This window comes from Nelumbo nucifera, chromosome 5, assembly GCF_055504915.1.
Source record: "Nelumbo nucifera cultivar China Antique chromosome 5, China Antique-T2T, whole genome shotgun sequence".
NCBI lineage: Eukaryota > Viridiplantae > Streptophyta > Magnoliopsida > Proteales > Nelumbonaceae > Nelumbo > Nelumbo nucifera.
The window spans coordinates 3,023,118-3,046,897 of NC_142653.1; the positions used below are offsets into that span (position 1 = coordinate 3,023,118).

Sequence of the window (23,780 nt, forward strand, 5' to 3'; positions counted from 1 at the left end):
ATATTTTACAACTTATTTACTTAATCAACCTTTCATCAATGAGTGCTTGTTTTGCCATTAGGCCCATAATTTTTTATTCCAAAAATACCCTTAACACTTTTTTTTGTACAAAAAACAAAATTGACCAAATATAGCCAATAGAGTGGTTTCTAGGGGTGCTCACCGAATCGTGGGGTGATTTTCTGGACCGAACCAAACTGTTTAGTTTTTCAATTTAACCAAACCGAAACCGAACCAATGCAACTAGTTAACTGATCGATTTTTTGGTTTTTTTATGCCCTCAATATTAAAAAAAGGGGGAAAACCTTCCCTGTCGATGGTCTAAAGAGTGTGAACGAACTATGAACTGAGAGTGAGAGAGATGAGAGAGAGAGATTGAGAGAGATGAATGACTGAGAGACGAGAGATTGAGATTTCAGATTTGAGAGAAGACGCCAGATACCGGTCTGAGAGAGTGAAGGCTGAATCTGAGAGGAGATGCCAGCCGTTAGTGATTCGGTCAGAGGGTGGAGCACCGGAGGTCGTCGGTCTGTTGGGGAAGAAATTGAGAGTCTGAGAGAGTGAGATTGTGAGAGACTAAGAGTGTGATTCGAAGAAACTGCTGGTGGAAAGAAAACCACCAAGACAAAAGAGAATAAAGGTTTAAAGCTTGAAACTTTTCGATTTTCAAGACTAAGAGACTGACAGTCTCCAGTCTGGCACTCTAGTAAGGCCGAAAATTTCTCTTTCTCTTTGAAACTTTGAAAGTTTCTTTCTCTTTGAAACTTTGAAAGTTTCTTTCTCTTTGAAACTTTCCATTTTTGATTTCCAAAGTTGTTTTTGAAACTTTCAAAGAGAAAGTCTGAAAAGTCTACTGCCGAAAGTGTATATTCGATTAAAAAAATAATATATATATATAAATATAAATTACTTTATATATATCGGCCGGTTTGGTTAACCGCTGGTTTTTTTAAATGGTTAACCGGAACTATCAATTTTTTAAGAATATCAAATCGAAACCAAACCGACCTGTTCAGTTAACCGGTTTTTTGGTTCAGTTTCGATCGATTTTTTCAATCGGTTCGGTTTTTTCGGTTTTTTTGCTCACCCCTAGTGGTTGCCTGTGTCTTATTAAGGGAAAAAAATGGTAGTTTTACTTTTTATTTTCTTTTGATTAAATTTATTTAAGGCCCCGCTCGTTTTTCGATAAGTTATTTACCTATGTAAATGAAATTACCTAGGTAAGTTTTTCCTGGGAAACACTTACCAAGATAAGTGCATTTACCCAGGCAAGTGATACCCAGGAAAATAAACTTTCCTTGGTCCCCACATTAATCTGAAAAATGGACATGGTATTCTTGGTCAATGGGAACCAAAATCCCTTTGACCAACTTTCTCCCTCTCAAAATCCAAAAAAAGAACACCCCCTAAATGAACATTAGGGTCAACACTGTCATTTTCCACTATCATCTAATGGAAGATTGATTAAATACTTTGCAAATTATAAGCAGTGTTTTAGTAAAATGCTAACTATAGGGAATATTTTAGTAAATCCATGAAACTATAAGGGGTATTATAGTAAATGACTATTTCTATTATTTAGCTTTCATTTAATAAATCCCGTGCATCACACTGTCCTTACTAGTTTATTATTAAAGACTTTAACAACCTTAAAGAAGTCACTTTATCACTGGTATATTCAAATTTGAATTATGGTGAAACAATTTCCATAAGACTAATTATAGTCTTTACCTTGATTGAACCTAGACCCATTTAAAAAAAAGGAAAAGAAATGAAAAAACTATAATATAGGCCCTTACAAAGACAACAAGAAGAAAATTACAACATGGTTGGCTCACAAATGACCCATTAAAAGCATCAAAACTTTAAAAGATTCAACTATGCAATATGGTCCATGGTCTATGTTTTAAATAAAACGTATGTAGATGGGGTCCAAGATAATATTATTTATGGCAAAAGAATTAAAGAAAGAAAAGTTATTCTGTTGAAGAAAGCAACAGGAGACAAACAATCAAAACATTGAGAAGATACAGCAGCTGCATTACAAAAATGCAAGAACCGCAAAAAATATCGTTGTCAAAATTCTCCAAGTTCTTTTTTTTTTTTTTAAGGATGCGACGAGTTAGGAGTTGAGATAACCTTTGATACATTCACCTAGAACAAAAGTAATATTGGGCTTGGGTGTGGTCTAAATCAATGATTCAAAACAAAAAAGAATTTAAAGCTCACATGATGGGATTTTTAGACCACACCATTAAAGAAATGGATACAAGTTTCATCACGTGAGCTTAATAATAAACTTAAAAAGGTAGGAATGTTTTTTATATGGTACATGTTTCACAGTTAAAGCCACCTCGCCCCATATTATCATAAAAAATTAATCTTTTTGGTGAAAATAAAATTATTAAATTGATCATACATGATTCCTGTTCGGGTGATGGTTGACTTGGCCAAGGATGCCACGTAATAATCTTCGTGGCCGCCTCCTTCTCAGGCCATGTGTAATGGAAGAGCATGACTAAGAAGGAATATTTTGCACGAACAATGAAGTGAACTCTGCTGGGGAAGAGGGAACCTCCCGAAGGCATTGATGGACGCCCTCATCTCGACAACCTTGGAAGCCCTATCCATCTAGAACACGGACACTCAAATATAAATAGGTATTCCCTACTCAAGATAAGGAACTTTTGGGAACTGCACTCTTTGAATACCCCTTTGCACTATCTCTTTGGCCTGGATTAGTGCTATTTCGACTTGCTTGTCTTGGCTGCATCATTCTCGATCCTATTGACTTGAGCTCCGGAGTACTTACCCGGGGAACAACTCCTCGGACCTCTGACTTTTCTCCTGATTGCATATCTCGGTGCACGGCTTCATTCTTTCACCTTGGCCTCGTCCAATTGACAAAACTATCTAACTGTATCCTCAATTTAGAACACCTCAAATTTAACAACATCAATTCCATGGACGAACAACAATAAATAACAAAATGATGAAAATAATCATTCTAAAACTCAAATTGTTCTCAAGGCTCAGTTTGGAAGTAATACTCTACATATTTATATTTGCATTTGTACTCCTTCCAAACTCAGCCCAAGGGTTAGAATTTTACCCGGGGGATAAGTTAAAAGAGAAAATCTATTGTGTATATGTGGGTATGTCTTCTTATGTACGGGCTTGATGTGGGTTCGGGCCATGCAGGCGGCCAGGAGAGAGAGAAAATGGCTTGCTCGGGCCCAAAAATTTGAGGCCCGGGACAAGTCATAAACGACTGAATTTGGACTGGATTCACATATATAGCAGAGAACAGGGGAAGGGTAGAGACTAGAGAGTTTAGGGACTAGCGAGGGAGAGTGGCCGTGTAATTGTGTAAACGCTTCTTCTGTTAGTGTTGGCTATATTACAGATTGCAAAAATTAGTCCCACATCGGAAGCACATAAGTATAGGGTGATAATTGGTGGTTATAAAACGCGACGCTACAATAACAATAGGCATCTTTGCGCTTGGGGCAATGACGCAGCTTGTGAGGTATTAACCGAGGCGCGTCAATTGCTGGTTGAAAACTATTTCCAAACCCCCTCTGCGGCCTGGGTTTGACCTTGGCCGTAGAGAATTTCTGGAAGGGCTCCCTTTCTGGGTAAAGCCCTACAAATTTCAGTTTAAGGATTCTTTATTCACAGGGCCCCCAAAAAAACACAAGTAAATAAATAAAGCTGGGTCTCCTTATCGGCTGAGTTTTGTAGAGATTGCAACCGGCTAGAGATAACGATCGAGAAGGGTTGATTGATAGCCAAGCAGTACACTTGTCTTTGGTGAGCACTCTGTTCCACATAAGCTTCCATACAAAAATCTGGAATCTTGGCGGAATTTGGTTCTCCAAAGGTAAGGTGTTTCCATATAAAGCGAGGAGTGGATGAGGATGGTAGAGCAGAGGAGAGCTGGTTATAGGCTGAAACAATTTCCAGAGGAGCTAGGTTGGTTTCCAGCGCCAGATAAGTCGGTCTGAATCCAGACTGTGGTTCAACGGTGTTGCTAAGATGTGTTGAACACTAGAGGCCTCAAAAGTAATGAGAAATGATAGAGTGATTCCAGTTTTGATTGTTTTGGAGGAGGTCATAGGTCATAGACTTTGATGTAACGATCCATCCTTGAGTAACCAAAGCAAGCTGGCTTTCAGATTTTTCCCTTCAAAATATCATGAGCACATTTCCACCAATGTGAACTTGACCGACATCTTTTTGCCTCAAAAATGCTGGTTCTAGGAAATATATACTTGGCTTTTATAGCATTGGCCCATGTAGTGTTGGGGCAAGTAAGGAGTCTCCGCACTTGTTTACTGAACATTGCTTTGTTCATTTGGAGATTGTGTTTGATCCCTAAACCTCTCATTTTCTTTGAAAGGCAAAGCTTGGACCAAGATATTGCATGCTTTGTCTTGTGCTTAATTGTTGTCATATCACCAGAATTCTCTCATGCATTGTTCTCTCTATGTTGGAGTGTGTACACTAGTATGGACTGGAGAGTCGACTTAATGAGAGTGTTTCTGCCTGCTTGGGAGAGAAACCTAGCACTCCATCGATTTACTTTTTGGAGATAGCTTCTCTATCAACTCTTTGTAAGAGCTCACACTTCTCTCCTTGAGACCTAAGTGGATGCCTAGGTATTTGGAGCCTTTTAAGGGTTGTTTAATGTTGAGTATTATTTATTTCCTGGGGGAGTTGTTCTGTGTGAAAGAATTCAATCACCATGTATTGCCTAACAAGAATAAATAAATAAATAGTGTTGACTGTATTTGTACTCCTTCCGAACTCAGCCTTAACAAAAATAAATAACTCCCTATATTCTCCCTTAATTCATAGTGTTGACTGTATTGCCTATTTTGAAAATCGATACCCCTCATTCTTGTTTATTGTCTTGCCTCTGCCACATTTATGGCTTGGCATAAATGTGCATTAGACTCATTTAGTCTTAGAGCTTGTCTATTAGGAATTGTTGAGTCTAGTACACACCATTTTTTTTTTCTCCCGACAATACACAATATGACTACCTTCTTAGTTCACACATTTAGAAAACATGTGCATTAGAACCCTTCTCACTGCCTCGTCAAGTTCAAATGACAACACAGTGACATGAGAGAAGAACTAGCAAGCGTGGTGAAAGTCACCTAAGGGAAAGAATTACTTGTCTTAGAGCTTGTTTAGGAGGGATTTTGCCTTTGGGGTGTATTGTGTTAATTGAGCTGTGATAGTTGAACATATCAGATAAGCTACGACTTAGAATAGCTTTATATTTGAGCAGTGGTTTGAGTGTTTGAAAACCCCATATTGGCTTTTTGAAATTTTACCAGACATACCTTCGGCCCTTCCCATGTATGAACCAGCTAGAATGCCCCCGAAGGCCCTCGTAAATGGGCACTTAGGCCGTGTTGGGTTTGATGGAAAGTGTAGGGAAAGGAAGGGAAATGTAGGGAAGCCTTTACAAACCATGTATAGGTTTCCCTATCTTTCCCTTCTTTTCCCTTCCTTTTCCTTCAAACCAAACACAGCCTTAGAGTGAGAGACATCATGGAAAGGGTTATCAATTTCAAAAAAAGCACTTTTTTGCTACTAGATTGAAGATGTTGCCTTATAAACTACAAAAGCATGATGATATGCTACATTCCTAAAGGTCAATGGTTAAGTTTGATTGGGACAGGTGGCCTTGTCCCAAACCAATTATTAATCAGGATAAAATCATAGATCTAGAAACATCTCAATTAATAATTGGGATAATCATGTTTGACCTGATAGACCCAATTATATCAATATATAATTATTTATATAAATATCAATTTAAAACAATTTTCATAATATAATGTTAATAAAACGATAGTGATTTTAACTAAAAATATCTTATATATTATCTGTTGAATATACCCTTTTAGACGTAAAATATAATGAAAATTATGAAAATTTAAGATACACATATATAATGTTAACAAAATAATCGGTTTGGGAGGAATGACAATGAGTAGGGTACCCGTGTAAATTGCCCTACCCATTTTTGAACCCGCCTATGTACCCTTCATCCCAAACCCATCTAACTTTTCCTCTCAATTTCTCAAACCTGTCGTCCCATCGCAAACCCATTAAACTCATCTCGACCCATCCCAACTGATCATTATATGATCAAGTTAATTTTTTTTTTAATTTCAATATTAAGTATATAAAAAAAAAGTTCTTCAAAATTCATTACCAACCAACAACATTCAACAAGAACTAACATTACATAGAATCCTTCTATATAAAATAACAAATAAAATAGTATATAAATAAAAAAACAAAAATAACTTTATAATTTCAAAGAACCAAAAATCCAACAGAAAACCCAAAAGTTACTCGTCCATAGGTCTTGAATCCTAGTCTTAACTATTAAACCTTAATGGTAAATGGGTAAACAAATAAACATGAAGGTTGAAGGATTGAAACTTGACTTAAAAAAAGAAAATTCTTAAAGTCCTAATTCCTAAAACAGTTATGCATTTAAAGGGTATGTTGGTGATTTGATCTATATATATATATTAAAAGTTATGTAATATATATTATGTTCTAATATATATTGTAATGCACAATAACGGTATAAGATAATTCCATATATTATAATGTAATATATATGAGACTTATGCCATACAAGAAAACTCTGTCAAATCCTTCTAAATTCTAGAAATGTTCACATAAAAAAAACCGAAAAAAATGAACCAAACCAAGGAAATCAAACCAATAAATCCTTTTGGTTTCATCTATATAAAAAGAAAACAAAGAAACAAATTGATGAAGAACTAAGCCAATCAATTAGTTAAACAATTAGTTTGGTTCGGTTTTGGTTCTCAATTTGTAAAAACCGAAGGACTAATTGGGTTTCAAACAATTTTCCATGGTTTGGTCAGCCAAACTATGACCACCCTACCAAATTCTAAAGCACTTGATTTCTTTTTTTTTTTTTTTTCCTTTTAATTTTGATATCATAAGCTGTTTGGGGCTTGGGGATGAGGGTAGCCTATACTCGTCCCCCATACCCATAAGGTCATAATTACCCCAGCCCTGTCCCTCGTAAGAGCCGAATTTGATCCAGAGTTAAGAGTATCATTTCAAATTGAGTTTGATTTTGAATTTTGATAGATAGACGCCACCTGTAATCTTAATTACAACAATAATATTCTAAAAATAACTAATAAGTATATCACCTAAAAATAATGCTTGGATTGGACTTGAATTTACCCAGACCAATTGAGTCTCAATTTAAATGCAGACAAATAAATAGCATTTGGAAAATTGCAACCCCAAATCCTAATAATATTAATTTAAAGTCCATTTGAATTTAGAAATAATTACAAATAATTGATAAAAAAATTTAACATTCATAGACAAATATTTCACCTAGAAACATTGCTTGGACTGAACTTAAACTTTCCCAAACCAATTGGTTCTTAATTTGAATTTAGACAAATAGACACCATTTGTACTTTGCAATATTAAATCCTAATTATATTAGTTTAAAATCCATTTAAATTTTTTAATAATTATGTAAATAAAAATTTAAAATTAATTAATACAAATTTAAATTTCATAAACAAGCAACTCACCCCATAACTTGCAAATAAACCAATTAGAAATGTCATAAGCCATAAGGCTCCTCTTGGCTTTTACTTAATTAATTTCTCTTATATATTATGGCCATGTTTTCGAGTGCTTAAAAATAAGTGCTTATTTGGGCCATTAAGCACTTATTGGTATTTGGGAAATAATCCTGAAATAAGTGCTTATTTTAAAAATAAGGACTTATTTTTAAGCCCAAATTTCTAGCTTTTTTAAAGTGCTTATACAATAAGCACTTATTCAAAATTTTTCTTCCAAAATTATCCCTGGTTAAATTTTAAAATACCATTTATAAAATTATACCTAGTTGACTTTTATAAAAGTACTTTCGTAAAAGTGTTTTTATAAAAGTAATTTAATAAAAGTAGTTTCATAAAGGTATATTTTGAAAATTTGAAAGAAAATGAAGTACAAAATAGTCACAATTGCTTATTTAAGTACTTATTAGAGAAAAAGACTACCAAATGAGCCAAATGCAAATAAGTACTTATTGGAATATGCACTTATTTTTTAAGCACTCCCAAACAAAGCCTATATTATAAATTATTTTATACTATACCATATATTTTATTTGACCAGATTTATAATGGAATATCAGCAACAAATACCTGTATCAAATAAAACAGAGTATCAGATATCAAATAACCTAAAGTCAAAATCCAAACATATATCACACCCCTATAGGGTTTTAATCTATAGGATTTTAATCTAAAATCTCAAACCCAATAAAATTTCTATAAACATGTCCTAATAGGATAAGGGTCGGGACGGATTAGATACCTGAAAATTTTTAAAATTGCCATCGTATTTGGACGCAATACCTAAGTAATTAATTTGAAACAAAATCTTAGTAAGTTAGAATCAGAACTAATATATTCAATTGGCTTCAGTTTTGGTCGGTAGAAAAAAAAAAACTTATATAAATGTTATCAATAAAAGTAAAGCGTGATTTTAATACACGTGGATTAGTTATAAGGTCTCGGATACATTTAACCGGTCATTTGTCCACGTGGCTGGACTGTATCCCCTACTTGGCTAGCGCCTAGTTGGCTAATTTGGCTTCCTTAAGAATTTATTTTTCTAACAATTAATAAACAAATCCTTCATTCCAAAGAAAGAAAGAAGATACGTTCTGAATCCCGATGAAAAGAAGATTTTGGTTCAAGTGCAATGTTATAGTCGGTAGGTCAGTATGGTCATTAGATATTTAGTAAATGTACGGCTGTGATACTATCCAGATACGGTGACGGTGAAGAGAAAAAGAAAAACAAGAGACTGGGAGAGAGAGAGATGTCAGGTGAACAGAGACAGGAATGGTCCGGAGGAAGGGAAGAGGGGAAGAATTAGAGTCCAGATAGCAGAGAGGCAAAGCAAGGACCAAGGAGGCAACCAGGAGGGCAAAGTCGTAATTATGTATCCCGCCGAGAGATAATTGAATAACCTAACCTTAGAACCTTTTCGTCTGTGCTTAGTTGCTCAGCCATTAATTGCCCTGCAAAAGCCAACATTATGCATTAGTGTCATTTCTTTTCATATTTCCCCTTATTTTCTTTTTTCATTTTTTTTAGGTTTTCCCGGTTCGGCGACTGGTCCGTCCCCGACGAGATTAATGTCGTCGGAGCCGGAGGAGGAGAAAATTGCAATAATGACACAGGTGAATGTGGTGGAGGATAAGGGTTATCCTTCACCACTCTCATCTCACGAGGATGTTGTCAAGAACCCGACAGTCTTTTGGGATACTCTCCGGCAGTTCCATTCTAACCTGGGTACCAAGTTCATGTATGCTTCTTTTTTTTTTTTTTTTGAAATTTATGTTCTTTATCCGCGTATTAAAAAGATGTTTCTTCTTCAAAAAGAAATCTAAGGGTTTTTTTTTTTTTTCGGTTTCTGTTGCTTGAAGGGTTCCGGTTATCGGAGGCAAAGAGCTGGATTTGCATCTGTTGTACGTGGAAGTTACCAAAAGAGGTGGTTTTCAACAGGTTTGTAACTTGGGACTGATACAATAACACAGTGATGCCAAGACTTGAAATAGTTATAAAGGTAGTGTATACGGTGTTTAAATATCAGGTGGTAAGAGAAAAGAAATGGAGGGATGTGAGTGCTGCTTTCAACTTCTCTCCCACCACAACAAGCGCTTCTTTTGTGCTGAGGAAACATTACTCCAGCCTTCTTCACTTCTACGAACAAGTTTATTTCTTTAAGTTACCAGGTCCCTTACTCACTCCAATATGTGTACTTTCTCCTCTCTTTCTTTTAGTTTTACCCTCCTCTTGTTCGCCCTCCTTGTGCTTTCTCTGTGTGTCTTCTCCTTTGCCTTTTTGTCTCATTCGTTTTTGGTTTTTGGTTTCTTTTTTTGGGGGTTTGTCGATGTTATTGCAGAGGCATTGCCTGTGATGAGTCCACCATGTAAATCAGAAATGCCTCATCCCATGGAATCTGGTTCTGAGTCTATGCAGCAGCAACAAGAACAGACATCCCAGAAGACGACAACGAATTCCCCTGACCTGAATATCAGAGGTTAGTATGTTTGTTCCTTTTGTTCTGTTTGTTCTTTGAAAGTTCTATTGTGTTTGGATGGAATCAATTGTGATATGAGGATTGCATTTTATTCTACACTTGGGGGGATTGATAGTGTACATCGAGTTCTATAGTTATGGTTGTACTTTGTAGTATGATTTACAAAAAGAGGGGTTGGAATGTGGCCGTGGACCCTCATACCGGGGGGAGGGGGGGTCTCTAGACTCTAGAGGTGTCGAAAAATTGGGGTAAGTTTAAAAGTGTTAGAAAAAGTGAAGGGAAGTAAGAGATAATAACCCTTCTTTATTTTTCTGTTCACTTTTGTCATAAGCTCAAAGAAAAAGTTGAAAAAGAGTATCCTTGGGATGAAGAGCTCTTTCATGTGAGAGAGAGTTGATGACAAAGGCTTTATCCAAATGGCACCACAACCACAAGTTTTACACAAATCTTATCTTCCACAAGGTCAAAGAAATCTGCGAAAATAGCAGAAAGGAATAATAGATGGAGGCAACCATCAATTGGTCTCATAATTTATGATGATGATGGTGGTGGTAGTGGTGGGTGCGACCTCGTTGTGATACTATCTTATACTTAAATTTGAATAATAAGAAGAGAACACGGGATGGTTTTCCTTCAGGTAGACCTGTTCATGGACTGGGCTCAGGATTAGCTTTTGCCAAAATTTGAATGTCCCCAGCTTGAATCCCGAGGTCAAAGCAGTGTAAAATGTTCATGGGCTGAGCCAAGCCTGGCCTGTGAACAGGTTTACCTCTAGGAGGACTTTTCATAGACCAAGATATGTTTACAAAATTAAAGATAATATAGGCAGGATATAATGCCACTCATGGGAATGAATTAGCCCATAATCTCAATATTGTACGTTGAATATATCTTTAGATGTCGTGGCTAGAAATACAGAGGGTTAGGGCATATCCATAAGAACTTTGATTTGTTAGTTGAATTGTAGTACTGAGTCATTAGCAAAAAAAAATGCTTTTCTAACAAATCATAATATTGTGAGGAAAAGAGGGTTGTCTGGCACATTACCACTGGCGACTGGCCACGTCCAAAAAAAAAAAAAACTCACTCACTTTCAAGTAAAATTTAAGGATGTCTTCTCCAACATGATAGAAACAAAAACATATTTTCACTTCAATAAGGCTGATATGAGCTACCATAAAAAACATCTCTTTGAAACGAGTAATTCAAGAAGTTGCACACAACCAAGAACATATTTATTGTGTTTTCTTTTAAGGATCATTATTTTCCCAAGCCTTGTTTATGGAACTAACAACCAAGAAAAGAAAGAAAGAAAAAAAAAAAGAATTTACATCAGAGAAAACCCCCTAAATAGTCATAATATGGAAACTGCATCGATGCTAACATGAAGTCATGTTAGTTTACTCTAGCTGCTGATGTTAATTTAGAGTTTTCTGACTTCCATGAAATGTTTTGGATAAATGTTATTGTATTCTTAGATAAATCATTTACAATAAACAATGTTACTATGTGCTCAATTTCCTGTGCAACTTCTATTCTACTGTTAAGCGAGCACAGACTTTACACGTGAGAGTGCATTTGTTGAAAGATGGGATATTTCTTATCTATTGTACCACCCTCCTCTTTTAGTCGTGTGAAAGGATGTAGTAGCCAGCCTAAACTATTCATTAAATAAGCCATCATTTGATTGGTCATGTGTCAACAACTCCGTTCCCTGCCTTCCATTGGATTCTTTTGCTATCGAGTTAATGGTTCGTTGAGTACTATTAATAGGAACAAAGTCCATTAGATAAGCCACTCCTTTTTTCTCTTGATAACTTTTACATACAAGAGATGCAAATGCACCTCTACAAGCTATGGCTTTGTTGTTGTTGCTGCTTTTATCATTGTTGTTAGTATTATTACTGTTTTGTAAAGGGCCTGATAAAGGAGTGCAGTTTTTTTTTTTTTTTTTTGATGAATGTAAAGGAGTGCAGTTTTTTCCACTTGGAAAATTGCACAACAGGGTATTTTGGTCTACAATCCTTCTAAATCATGTTTGAGCAGCAAGCTGGACTGATTCATTTCCATTTTTGACAAAAGAAAACTTGAAGTTCATGCTATCAGCTTCATGGGAAATTTTCTAGTTGAAGGGACCTCTATATCAGAATCAAAACTTTCTTTTTAGGTTTGCTGATGTTTTCACATTCACTTTCAAATTCAAAGTTCAAGTTTATGCAGCAGGCTTCTAAAATAGCATGCACCTATTGAAAAAAATAGTACACACTTCAGTTGCTAGAGCAGATCAGCAGATGATGCATTCACGCAATCAACTCTTGCTCCAACAAAAAAACCTTCATATTTTAGAACCACGATTCCAAAAGAGGCCTGATTTTGTCCTGTGTATCACCATTATATAATTTTTAGCCAACCCAAGACAAATATGATTGAAATGGTACTGCAAACTTTATATAGGGGCTTAACTGAACAAATTACCTAGAAAAAAATGATCTTGGGTGTAAACAAATATTTTCCCTTCACTACTCATTTGCAACATCACTCTCCCCATATAATAGAGTTTCAGCTCATTGAACCCCCTTCAGTCTTCATTTGGCCAAATATCCATTATTAATATTTCTATGAATCATAAAGATTAAATTAATTATTCTTCAAAACTACTAGAATATAGTCATCATGTGAGGGTTAGAAACAAGAAAGCAACACTACTAAACTTCCCGTGTGTCCAACCAAGGTTTTTCCATTCTTTCTTAGAGGAACTAAAAGAAAACCTCTCCATAAATGAGTATATAAATACCACACAAACCTTAATTACCTTAATAGGTTTATCAACATAAATCGCTCTGACACACAACACCTCTTTAGAAAGTGAAAGGTTATCTGATGGATTACATGTCTCTGCAGTAGTTGTCTGAAATACACAACTGCTTAATTTGTACCTTCACTCTACTTCTCACCTTGTGCTTTTACCCTCTTTTTCATCAGAACATTCGTATTTACCAGTGGTTGGAACAATTGATGGGAAATTTGACTATGGTTATTTGGTTAGTGTGAAATTGGGTTCGGATATCCTACATGGGATACTTTACCACCCTCCATCAACAGCCCCTTCTTCTTCCATCTCTCCCATCAATGCTGGCATCTCTTGTGAGTCTACTCCTCGCCTTAGTGGTAAGAAGAAGCGGCGGAGGAAGCATGGAGATCCTAGCCACCCAAAACCCAACCGAAGCGGTTACAACTTCTTCTTTGCTGAAAAGCATTCCATGCTCAAAGCTCTGTACCCTAGCAAAGAAAGAGAGTTCACTAAAATGATTGGAGAATCCTGGTTCAAACTCAGTGAAGAAGAACGGATGGTAAGTTTCTCATTCTATTGTCATTCTTCATGAAATGTGTTTTTGATAATTTTGTTTATTTTTAATATGAAGGCATTTAAATTTTGTTTGTTCTTTATAGGTTTATCAAAATATTGGGTTAAAGGATAAGGAAAGATACAGGAGAGAATTGAAGGAATACAAGGAGAGGTTGAGCTTGAAGCAACTTCAAGCTGCCGAGGTTGAAACAGCTGATCCCCGAGGGAAAAGCCAAGATGAAAACTAACACAACAAAAAATTAACTGACATATAAAAAGTTTATGTATACGCCACTTGGCAGGACTTGGTAGACATTCTTACTTAAAGATCTTGTGAGTTGTGATCTTGGATTGGATGAAAAACTACATTAACCATCTTTGGTTGCATATATACCCTGCTTAAATTGCTTGCTTTTAGTGTCTCTGTTGCATGGATATACTGTGGTTGGTCCGTCGATTTAAGATGGTTGATGGGGACACTCAGGGAAAACGGCCAAGGTTTTCTCGATATCAGGGCCATGTTCACAATCTTGTGTTTTACGTTCTGTAGTATTTGTTTCAGTTGTTTGTTTTGGATGATAGATAAGAAATTGTTTGAGGCAAAAAAAAAAAAAAAAAAAAATTAAAGCTTCGTTTTGATAAGCTTTTGCCTATGAGCTTTGGGCTGTGGGAAATAAAAAGGAGTGAAGGTTTGTGATGGTTCCGGCATCGTCCAGTAAATGATTTTTTATTGGGGACAAAAGATTTAAACATATCCTGAGTTTCAGTTTTCATAATTTGACTTAAATATATGCTTCAGGATAGAAATAGAAAAAGAAGTGAGGTGGAAGAAAGACGTGAAAAGAGAGAAGAGAAAATGGAATATTAAATAGGGGAGAGATTGAAAAGTGAATATTAAATATTTGGTTACAGGAATCAATGCTTACATGAAATTTATCTCATCTGATATTCTGGATTTAATGGTTGAAAGAGAGATGGGATTGGTTTGAAGGAAAAAGTAGGGAAAGGTAGGGAAATTAAATATAGTCTTAGACCCTGTTCGTTTTTTGGTAAGCTATTTATTTGGGTAAATGCAATTATTTGGGTAAGTTTTTCTTGCGAAACACTTATTCGGATAAGTGCATTTATTCATATATTTTTATTTCTCATGTAAATAGTGCAATGACCATTTTATTCATAAAAGTCTATAATTAAAAGGGGCATTTTTGTCTTATTCAAGTTTTGACAACTTTTCCTATAGGTGGGAAAGTTATTTACTCACCTGGGAGATGGGTATTACTTACCCGGGTAAGTGGTATCAAGAAAATAAAGTTTCCCTGGTTTCTACATAAATCTGAAAAGAACATGGGATTCTTGGTCAATAAGAATCAAAATTCTATTGATCAACTTTCTCTCTCAAAATCTGAAAGAAGAACTCCCCCTTAAAGTTTACTTCCAAGAAGAAATGTGTTTTACAGAATAAGATATTAACACCCCCTTAAAGTCTTAGTTGGAGACCATTTCCATGGTTTCAGAAATCTATGAAACATGAATATTCAAAAGAAGATAAAGATTGGAGTTAGAGATAGGATGGGTTCACATTGGGCATTTCTTTTTTATCTGTATTTTTTATCCTATTCTTGGGGGTGAAGACCTATTGTCCTGTGGCATTTTTTACTAATAGCCCAACACCCACATGAGTTTGAAAAATTCAGAATATATTTTGAAAATTTGAAAAAAAATGAAGGGTAAAAAGTCACAAGATATATTTAAATATTTTTAAGAAACTTAAGGTGTCTGTAAGTCGACTTACTAAAATTTAGAGTATATTTAATAAATCTTTAAATCTTGGGGTTTTTATAGTTCGGTTCGAGTTAAGATTTATAGTGGTGGACTAAATCTTGCCTGTGGATTGATGTCAAATTCATGGGTAAACTAGGAGGGGGCTGCAATTCAGATTTCTGCAGTCCACTTATCCCTTAAATTTTTTACCCTATTTTACCATTTAGGCTGAAGTTTGGAAGGAGTATAAATACAAAACCCACATTTTGTGGATCCTTCGTTCTACCCTTTACATGTACCTTCCAATTAAATATCTGCTGGTCATCTAAAAAATCAGATTGAGACTTAGGCCCCATTTGGCATTGTTCCTGCCTGTTCTTATTCTTGGAGAAATTCCTGTTTTAGAATTAGAATTTTTGGTTCCTAGGGAATAACACTAGTGTTTGGCAATTTGTTCCTTAGGCTGAGTTTGGAAGGAGTACAAATGTAAATACGTAGAGGGTAAAACCTTATATTTTGTATTATTTTGTATATATTTATGCTGTACATATTTGCATTTATAGTCTTTCCAAACTGAGCCTTAAGAACAAGTTTCTATTCTAAAGAAACAGAAACAATGTTTGAATATATTGTTAATCTTAACATTATTTTTTCAAATCCATACTTGGACAAGTCCACATAAAAGTAATAAAAAAAGACCACATAGAAATGATGTCTTCCATTGTCCATCATTTGATAATTGTTTATCTAAGTAAATAAATTCAATGTCATAAATCAATACTTTTTTTTTGTTAATCTCAAGAGGAAGTTCAAACCAAGGTTTTAAATATCGATACACCCGATATGATGGTAGGGGTGTATCAGGCAGTATCGATCTTTTTTTTACTTTTTTTTTTGTTTTTTCAAAACCGGTTCAGGGGGCCAGTTTTAAGGCTCCTCCACCCCCCGAACCAGTCAGAACCCCGATACACCCTCTATAGAGGTATATCGGAATACCCCTGATACGATATATATTGGCCCATACGGATTAATACATGTCAATACTTTGAACGTTGGTTCAAACCTAATACATTTTTACAATAAACAAGCAAATTGCTTGTTAAATAGAGATAATGAAAATAAAAAATAAATAGGGGTAAAAAGCATTGAGAGGCGAACTAAGCAAGGAGTGAAGGTTCTTACCTGTGCGGCGAAAAGAAGGTGAAGATTGATAGCAAGAAAACCAACTGAAAAATGCGACCGATCAGCCTGGTCGAAGCTCTGCAAAGGCTTGAGAGTGTATCCGTGGTAGGAAGAGGAACCCCGCTCAGCACGTGGGAAACGTATACACGTTTCCATTACTCAACAATGACGTCATGGGAACCACATGTGCCCAGTTTCTGGTTCCTGCGGAATGGCATCCTGGTCACTCCAAAAATTCGAGTTGGGAACACGCTATTCCCACTCAAAAAAACAAAAAAAAAAAACACGAAACAATAAAAAATGTGTTCCGTAGAAATATTGGAACACAAAGAACACTCCCGCGGAACAATATCAAACGGAGGTCTTAACTGCTGGTTTTCTACTGTCCGAGTTGCAGAAAATAGAGGTTGATAGGGTGTTGGAACGTGTTTTATTCGCAGGAGATTTCAATTCGGATTTGAATCACCTATCAACAAAAAGACGTTTTAACACTATCAACATAATCTGATACCGCACATCTTAGCAAGAAAGGCAGGTGATCCCACCACATATGTGAGTTCAGACTATATTTTGAAGCGTGTAAAAAGGAATTCTATTAGGAAGAGATCCTTCCAAGATTAAGGTATCCATACGATACTTCTGATATAGAACGTATCGTATTCATATCCATGATCATGAATACAGGATACGTTACGACTGAATACGTATCCAATGAGATGGATATTGGTATGATATGCTTCGTATCGAGTCATATTGCATTGCATTGGTATGATTTATATATTTTATTTTACACATAATTATATGTTAAAAATGAAAATATAGTTATTATTTAAAAAATAGTTATTATATAAAAATATTAAATAAATAAAACTTCCCAACAAAATTAATGGAAAACATAACATTATAATTATAAAAACCGAAACAAATAATTCAAGATTTAATTTTCCCAAAAAATTTAATAAAAATTGAAAATTAAATAAAACTTATTTTATCTACCTTAAATGATTTATTTGTTTTATTTTACAATTATGTGTAAAATAAAAATATTATATGTTACAAATGAAAACATATTTACTATTTAAAAAAGAGTTATTTAAATAAAATACTAAATTAATAAATATTCTCAAAAATTAATAAAAATTGAAAATTATAATTATAAAATTGAAAGAATGATAATGATTGTACAATATTTAAATGTTCTAAAATTTCACTATTATTTATTGTAATATTTCTCTTCATATAACCTATTGAATTATACATTTCTCATATCTTTATATCTTATTCATAAATAATTCAGCTTTTAATTTAATATTATTAATTTATTTATATGATTTATATGTATTTTAATAGCGTATTTAAGCGTTTCTACCCGATACGGACACTTTCATACTTGATCCCCAATTCTCCCCTAAGGTATATTAATTATTATGTAAGCATACCGTCCCCAAACAGTAGCATAGTTCCTTCCAATAAAACAAATAAGAAAGAAGTGTATGGTATGTCCTAGCAATATACTATTATATCTCAACCTTTCCCCCCTTCATCCCTAATTAGCGGTCCGACGGAGAGAGATGATGGCCTTCTCAACTGTAATCTCATCTTCTCCCCAGTTATCCTTTCCAAGGAGACCGTTTCGCTGTTCTTCGAGTTCGATGCTGTCGACCCCGTCAAAGCAATTCGATCTACGGACTTACTGGACAACCTTAATCGGCGAAATCAACCAGAAGCTCGACGAAGCAATCCCTATTGCATATCCAGAACGGATCTACGAGGCCATGCGCTACTCGGTCCTAGCCAAGGGAGCCAAGCGTGCCCCACCAGTCATGTGTGTCGCTGCCTGCGAGCTCTTCGGCGGCCACCGCCACGCCGCTTTCCCCACCGCCTGCGCCCTTGAGATGGTCTTGTAACAACAGCCCTCCCTTGTATTCCTTTTCCTTTACTCATTGCATTTATTTATTTGAAATTATCTCATTGCATTTGCCCATTTATTTATTTCAGTCCAAGTTAACAACTAATGGCCTACTAGAAGTTGCAAGTTCTTCAAAGATTGTTTTTTCCTGTTTCTTATAAACAACTAATCGGTACTACTAGCTGGCTAGCTGCTTAATGTGTCAGCTTGTAGGAACTGTAACTGTGGTTCTGCCTTCTGAACCTATTAAGTTTAATAAGGTAGATTATTATTATTTTTTTTCAGAATATCAAATCAAATTATGTTTTTTTTTTGTTGAATTATAAATGCAAGATGAATTTTTTGATCCAGGTATTTTAGAAGATGAAAAATTTCATTGTTTTCCTGCATTTATTTGCTTATTATTTAAGAATTGGAGTTTCAGTTTCCGCCGTTAGGGGAAATTTTCCAAGAAACAAAAACCCAGGAAAACACCATTAAGTGAGTCCCTCCTCACGGTCACGGAGGAAAGGCGTTTAGTTTAAAGAAAGAAAATTCCAACACACGAGAATCGGCCCTTGTAATTGTAAATAGCTTTGATGGATTGTGAACAGGTTCATGCCGCTTCTCTGATTCACGACGATCTTCCCAGCATGGACGATGATCTTGTACGCCGAGGCCGCCCCACAAACCACGCAGTATTCGGCGTCGATATGGCTGTCCTCGCCGGTGACGCCCTCTTCCCGCTCGGGTTCGAGCACATCGTTTCCCAAACCCCGCCCGAACTAGTCCCGGAGACACGTCTCCTCCGCGTCATAGCGGAGATAGCCCGTGCAGTAGGATCCACAGGCATGGCGGCCGGTCAGTTCTTAGATCTGGAAGGAGATGCGTCGGTGGAATTTGTTCAAGAAAAGAAGTTCGGTGAAATGGCGGAATGCTCAGCGGTGTGCGGAGGATTATTGGGGGGTGCTGAAGACGAGGAGATAGAAAGGCTGAGGAAGTATGGACGGGCGGTGGGGGTACTGTATCAGGTGGTTGATGACGTGCTGGAAGCAAAGAGCAAGAGGGAGAGGGGAGAGGTGTGGAGCAAAAGGAGTAAGAGCTATGCTGGGGTGTTTGGTATAGATAGGGCTCTGGAATGGGCCCAGGAGCTTCGATCCAAGGCTATTGCACAATTGGATGGATTGGAGAGACACGGTGATAGGGTGACCCCGCTTTACAGTTTCGTGGACCATGCCATGTATAGGGGTTTTGTTGTCGGTGGTGATCAAACGGCTACCGTCGTCGATCAGGATGCGTCCACTTCTCAAGCATAATTTGTTTGTTATAGACTTATAGCGCCCCTTGATAACTATGATCAATATTGTTCTTTTTTTTTTATCACTCATGTATCAATATTGCAAGGAGCACCACTTATCCCATTATTCTCTCGCTGAGTTTTTGGTAATAAATATGTTTTTCTTTGCATTTTAGCCGAATTAGAATACAATTATCATTTAGAGAGGGACTGATTACAGCCCTCGACCTCGAGGTGGCCAAAATCATTTGGAAGGACGCTGTTAATTGGGATGAGCTTGATTTGAATTGGACCTGCTTTGTTTGCAATTAATGGCTTAATGCTATTTCATTTGCTCCGCTGCGAAACCTTGGGAGTGCAAATGCTGATTTAATTTTGTTTGTTTTACGGTGTAAATGAAATAAAATAAAGCTTTATTAAAAGCAAAGTTAACATCAAAGCAAATCTGCGAAAGTGAGTACAAATTTATTATTCTTTCTTATTTGCACTAATGCAAATAACATTTCATTGCAAACAAATGGATCAGAATGGCCCAACATAGGTCCGTTTGGTTTGCAGCTGGAATTGGAATTAAAATCCGTTATAATTGTAATCAGAATGGTTTATACCTTTTGAATTTTGATGGGGGTAGAAGTGACCGCCAATGGAATTTAGACATGCGGTTGCACAAAAGGTGCTCATGCTGGAACGGGATCTGTTCTTCACACGAGGGCGCCTCACATGCACGTCCACCATTGACAACATCTCCCGTAAATAATAACTTGTAAGTATGGGAAATGTTTCCAATGCATGGTACGATGTGCATGTGAGGCTCCCTGTGTGAGGAGCAGATCTGGTCTCGCTCATGCCTCTACCTATGTTGGACCCATAGAACTTACTTGCACGCCCAGGGCCCACCTCCCTCTAATATAGCTCGCTGATGATGAGTTGCTCTCCTGATTGAACTGTTGACTTCTTAAATCTTAATGGTTGCTCGGTGTGCTACTTGAGCTAGATCTGTGAGAAAGCACACTTTTATTATGGGGAGTTGCACCTAAAGATCAAAAAATCATTATGTATCGGTCCATATCGTTCCGGGACCTCTCCGATACACCCCTATAGTGGGTGTATTGAGAGTCTGACCGATTCAGGGGGTAGAGGAGCCCTAAAACGACTGCCTTGAATCGGTTTTGAAAAAAAAAAAGGAAGCAGCACACCTGAACTCCACCACCTGTATATGAAGTGGCAATTTGGTAGCCCCGCCTGATCATATCATCATTGCGCATGATTGTCCCGTTAATAAGTGGGCCCCGTGCTTCCTCCATGTGTTGACAACATGATGCATGAATCACCTATACGTGTTCCACTTCAGTTCCAGCTGTCCTGATTGACTTCCAACTCCAGGTGTCTCACCGAGCTTTCATGCGTCCAACACCTCTCTGATACATATCTTTTTGGCACAAGCACTGAGAGCCTATTTAAAGGTTAATTTCACATTCATTATATGCTTTTGGCCTCATTAATTTCTGGTTTGATCATCTTGGACAGTGCAACCTCTATTGACTTGCTCATGGGAGTCCTAAGCTCAGGATTTCACCCCAAGCCCTCTAACCTTGTCTTCTCTTACAGGAACCGTCCAACCTTTTAGCTGATTCTGAGACCATGAGTGACTTTTGATCTTCATCACCTTTTGTCTGTTTGATTCAGATGGGAATCATAATTAGTTGGAATGGATTCTTATTCCCATAGGTGTAAGAGGAAATGGTCATTCTCTTAGATGGTTAGATGGGAGAATGCTATTCCATTTGCAATAAAAATGTTGGAATGGAACCAACCAAGAAAAAGGAGTTGTATTAATAAGCAATGAACACACAATAAGGTTTTGATAATTGAGTCGTTCATCAATGTGGAAAACTTTTCTCCATTGGTGAAAATTTAAATGGTTCAACAACAACAAAATCAATCTCAATCTTACATCAAATAGTAGATCTTATCAACCAGCTGATTGGCATTTTGCTCTTCAAGTAGAATAATTATAATTTATAAATAGAAGTTTGGAAGGAGTACAAATACAAATATATACAGTGCAAATATATACAAAATACATATATTTATATACTACATATTTGTATTTATAATTCTTCCAAACTGAGCCGAAACCACTGTATGAAATTCCTCCCAAACGGATACATAGTATTATACTATTAATAGGGGAAAATGACAGTTTAGCATAGAGTTGAAAAATACAGTTGAGGTAGATGCCAACTCGAAATTAATGCCAATTCATGGGCGGACATTAATGTATAAAATAGGAGCATTTGACACATTTTGAATGTTTATATATATACAGTAAAATTCAGAAATCTGCATTACGCATATCCATACTTTTCCGCTATTAATAAGTATACAGCCAAAGTTTTCTCTGCTTGGTCCATGGTCCCGACGATCCGATGGAGGTCGGGGCTCCTTTGTCTCACCCAACAGGACACATAGCTTAAGCATACCATCATACCAAATGGACCTCATCTCACTATTTATTGTGGATAAAGCTGAGCTAGAAAATACGAAATATTAGACGGACGGAATCAAGATAAGTCTCTCTTTCTTTCTGTGGATATACTACAAAGTGCAAACAGTTCCATGACAACGTGGCGTCGAGTCATCCCTATTCAGAATACTAAGCATCCATTCATCCTCACACTTTTAATCCTATTCCTCGACCGACCATCGCTTGTGTTCTAAAAAAAGCAGCTTTACACACGTTAGTCTAATTCCCAACGCAAACCATCCATTTGATCCGCAGTAGCAGTTTTGAGTTTTAATTTTTTATTCTCTATAATAAAATAATTCAGTAAAATAAAGGAGTTTTGACTTTGAGAGAGATTTTAATAAATATTTGGCCGAATTTGGATCACCTTTATTCGGATCTTTAGATTGGACCAAATAATAGGATCCCATCAGATTTTGATCACCCCCTATCTAATCCGAGAAGATCATATATTATATATTTATAAATTTGTTATATTATTTATTTTTTATAAAAAACATGTATATATATGATGAAAATATATTTTTTGTTTTTACTTTATTTAAATTAGTACATTTTTATTTTTCTTTGAATAATTTTATTAATTTTTAAAGAAAACAAGTCGGATAGGATTAGATCCGAAGATCTGACTTACCGATAGGATTCAAATTCAAATTGAGTCCTATCAGATTTAATCGGATCTCCGGATTGGATTGAATTTGACATGAACAATGGGTCGGGTCAGGTTCAAGATAGCCTATACGAGTCTCATCCCAATAAAACTTTTATTTATTTATTTTATTCAATTTAACAAATTGTTATATAAACCTTAATTTATTTAAGAAAAAATAGGGCTGAACCAATGGGTCGGATCTATCTTCAAGGAGCTAAATTGAATGAACATAATTATAGCGGTTTTGGTTCCATGATTTTGTCTCAATTAATTATTGGATCAATTCTCGTTCTTACCTATCTAGAATTGATTCAAGTCTCGAATCTAATATTTATGAAAAATAATCAATTTTATAAATAATAAATAAGATAATATTAGTTAAAAATGTTTAACTTATTAATATAAAAATAATTTAATATTATTTTAACTATTGTTTTCAATATAATCAACGATTTTATCCCAATTAAACAATTGCTTCAAGATTAGTTCTACCTAGTCCTGATTTGTTGACAACTCTAAACAAGATTGAAGCTCACTATAATTATTTATTGTTTATAATAATATAGTTATAGTTATTTTATTTAACAAAAATATAACCTAATTTATTAGGGTAAAATACAAAAACTTCCCCTAAGGTTTGTAACAACTCCCCTCAAGTTTCATTTTAACAAAAACCCCCCTTAAACTTAAAAAAAAAAAAATTCAACAAAAACCTCCATTCAATCACTAACTCAAACTGAAAACGTTTTAGTAATGCATTATTTTTTTTCAAAATATCTATTTTACCCTTTTATATGATTTCACATTTCAAAATATCTACTTTACTAAAAAGAAAATTTAACTTGAATAACCCATTTGTCTCCTCTTCTCCTCTTTCGGTCTTTTCATCTCCTACCCCAGAAACTCCATTGTATCAAAAAAAGGAAGCATTCAGCCACTGTAAAGTGGTGCGACCATCAAGAATAAGGGAAACTG

General features: G+C 35.7%; 2 protein-coding genes and 1 non-coding gene across 4 annotated transcripts; all 3 read left to right on the forward strand.

Moving 5' to 3' along the window:
* Positions 1 to 3,494: 3,494 nt before the first annotated feature.
* On the forward strand, positions 3,495 to 3,646 carry LOC148791184 (U4 spliceosomal RNA). The gene has a single exon (XR_016076830.1). It is a non-coding gene; the product is annotated as a U4 spliceosomal RNA (small nuclear RNA).
* Positions 3,647 to 8,874: 5,228 nt separating this feature from the next.
* On the forward strand, positions 8,875 to 13,915 carry LOC104603688 (high mobility group B protein 9-like). Of its 2 annotated transcripts, XM_010267770.3 has the most exons (7): positions 8,875 to 9,037; positions 9,204 to 9,414; positions 9,536 to 9,614; positions 9,703 to 9,844; positions 10,015 to 10,152; positions 13,135 to 13,502; positions 13,603 to 13,915. In XM_010267770.3, exons 2-7 carry the CDS (start codon positions 9,245 to 9,247, stop codon positions 13,744 to 13,746), a joined length of 1,041 nt encoding a protein of 346 aa, XP_010266072.1. In that variant the 5' UTR covers positions 8,875 to 9,037; positions 9,204 to 9,244; the 3' UTR covers positions 13,747 to 13,915. The 2 variants fall into 2 exon arrangements, with proteins under 2 accessions (XP_010266072.1, XP_088744774.1); XM_088888648.1 differs by having other exon boundaries at positions 8,875 to 9,414.
* A 4,012-nt stretch (positions 13,916 to 17,927) lies between these two features.
* On the forward strand, positions 17,928 to 19,801 carry GGR (geranylgeranyl reductase). The gene is made up of 2 exons (XM_010267768.3): positions 17,928 to 18,339; positions 18,944 to 19,801. Exons 1-2 carry the CDS (start codon positions 18,013 to 18,015, stop codon positions 19,643 to 19,645), a joined length of 1,029 nt encoding a protein of 342 aa, XP_010266070.1. The 5' UTR covers positions 17,928 to 18,012; the 3' UTR covers positions 19,646 to 19,801.
* Positions 19,802 to 23,780: the final 3,979 nt, after the last annotated feature.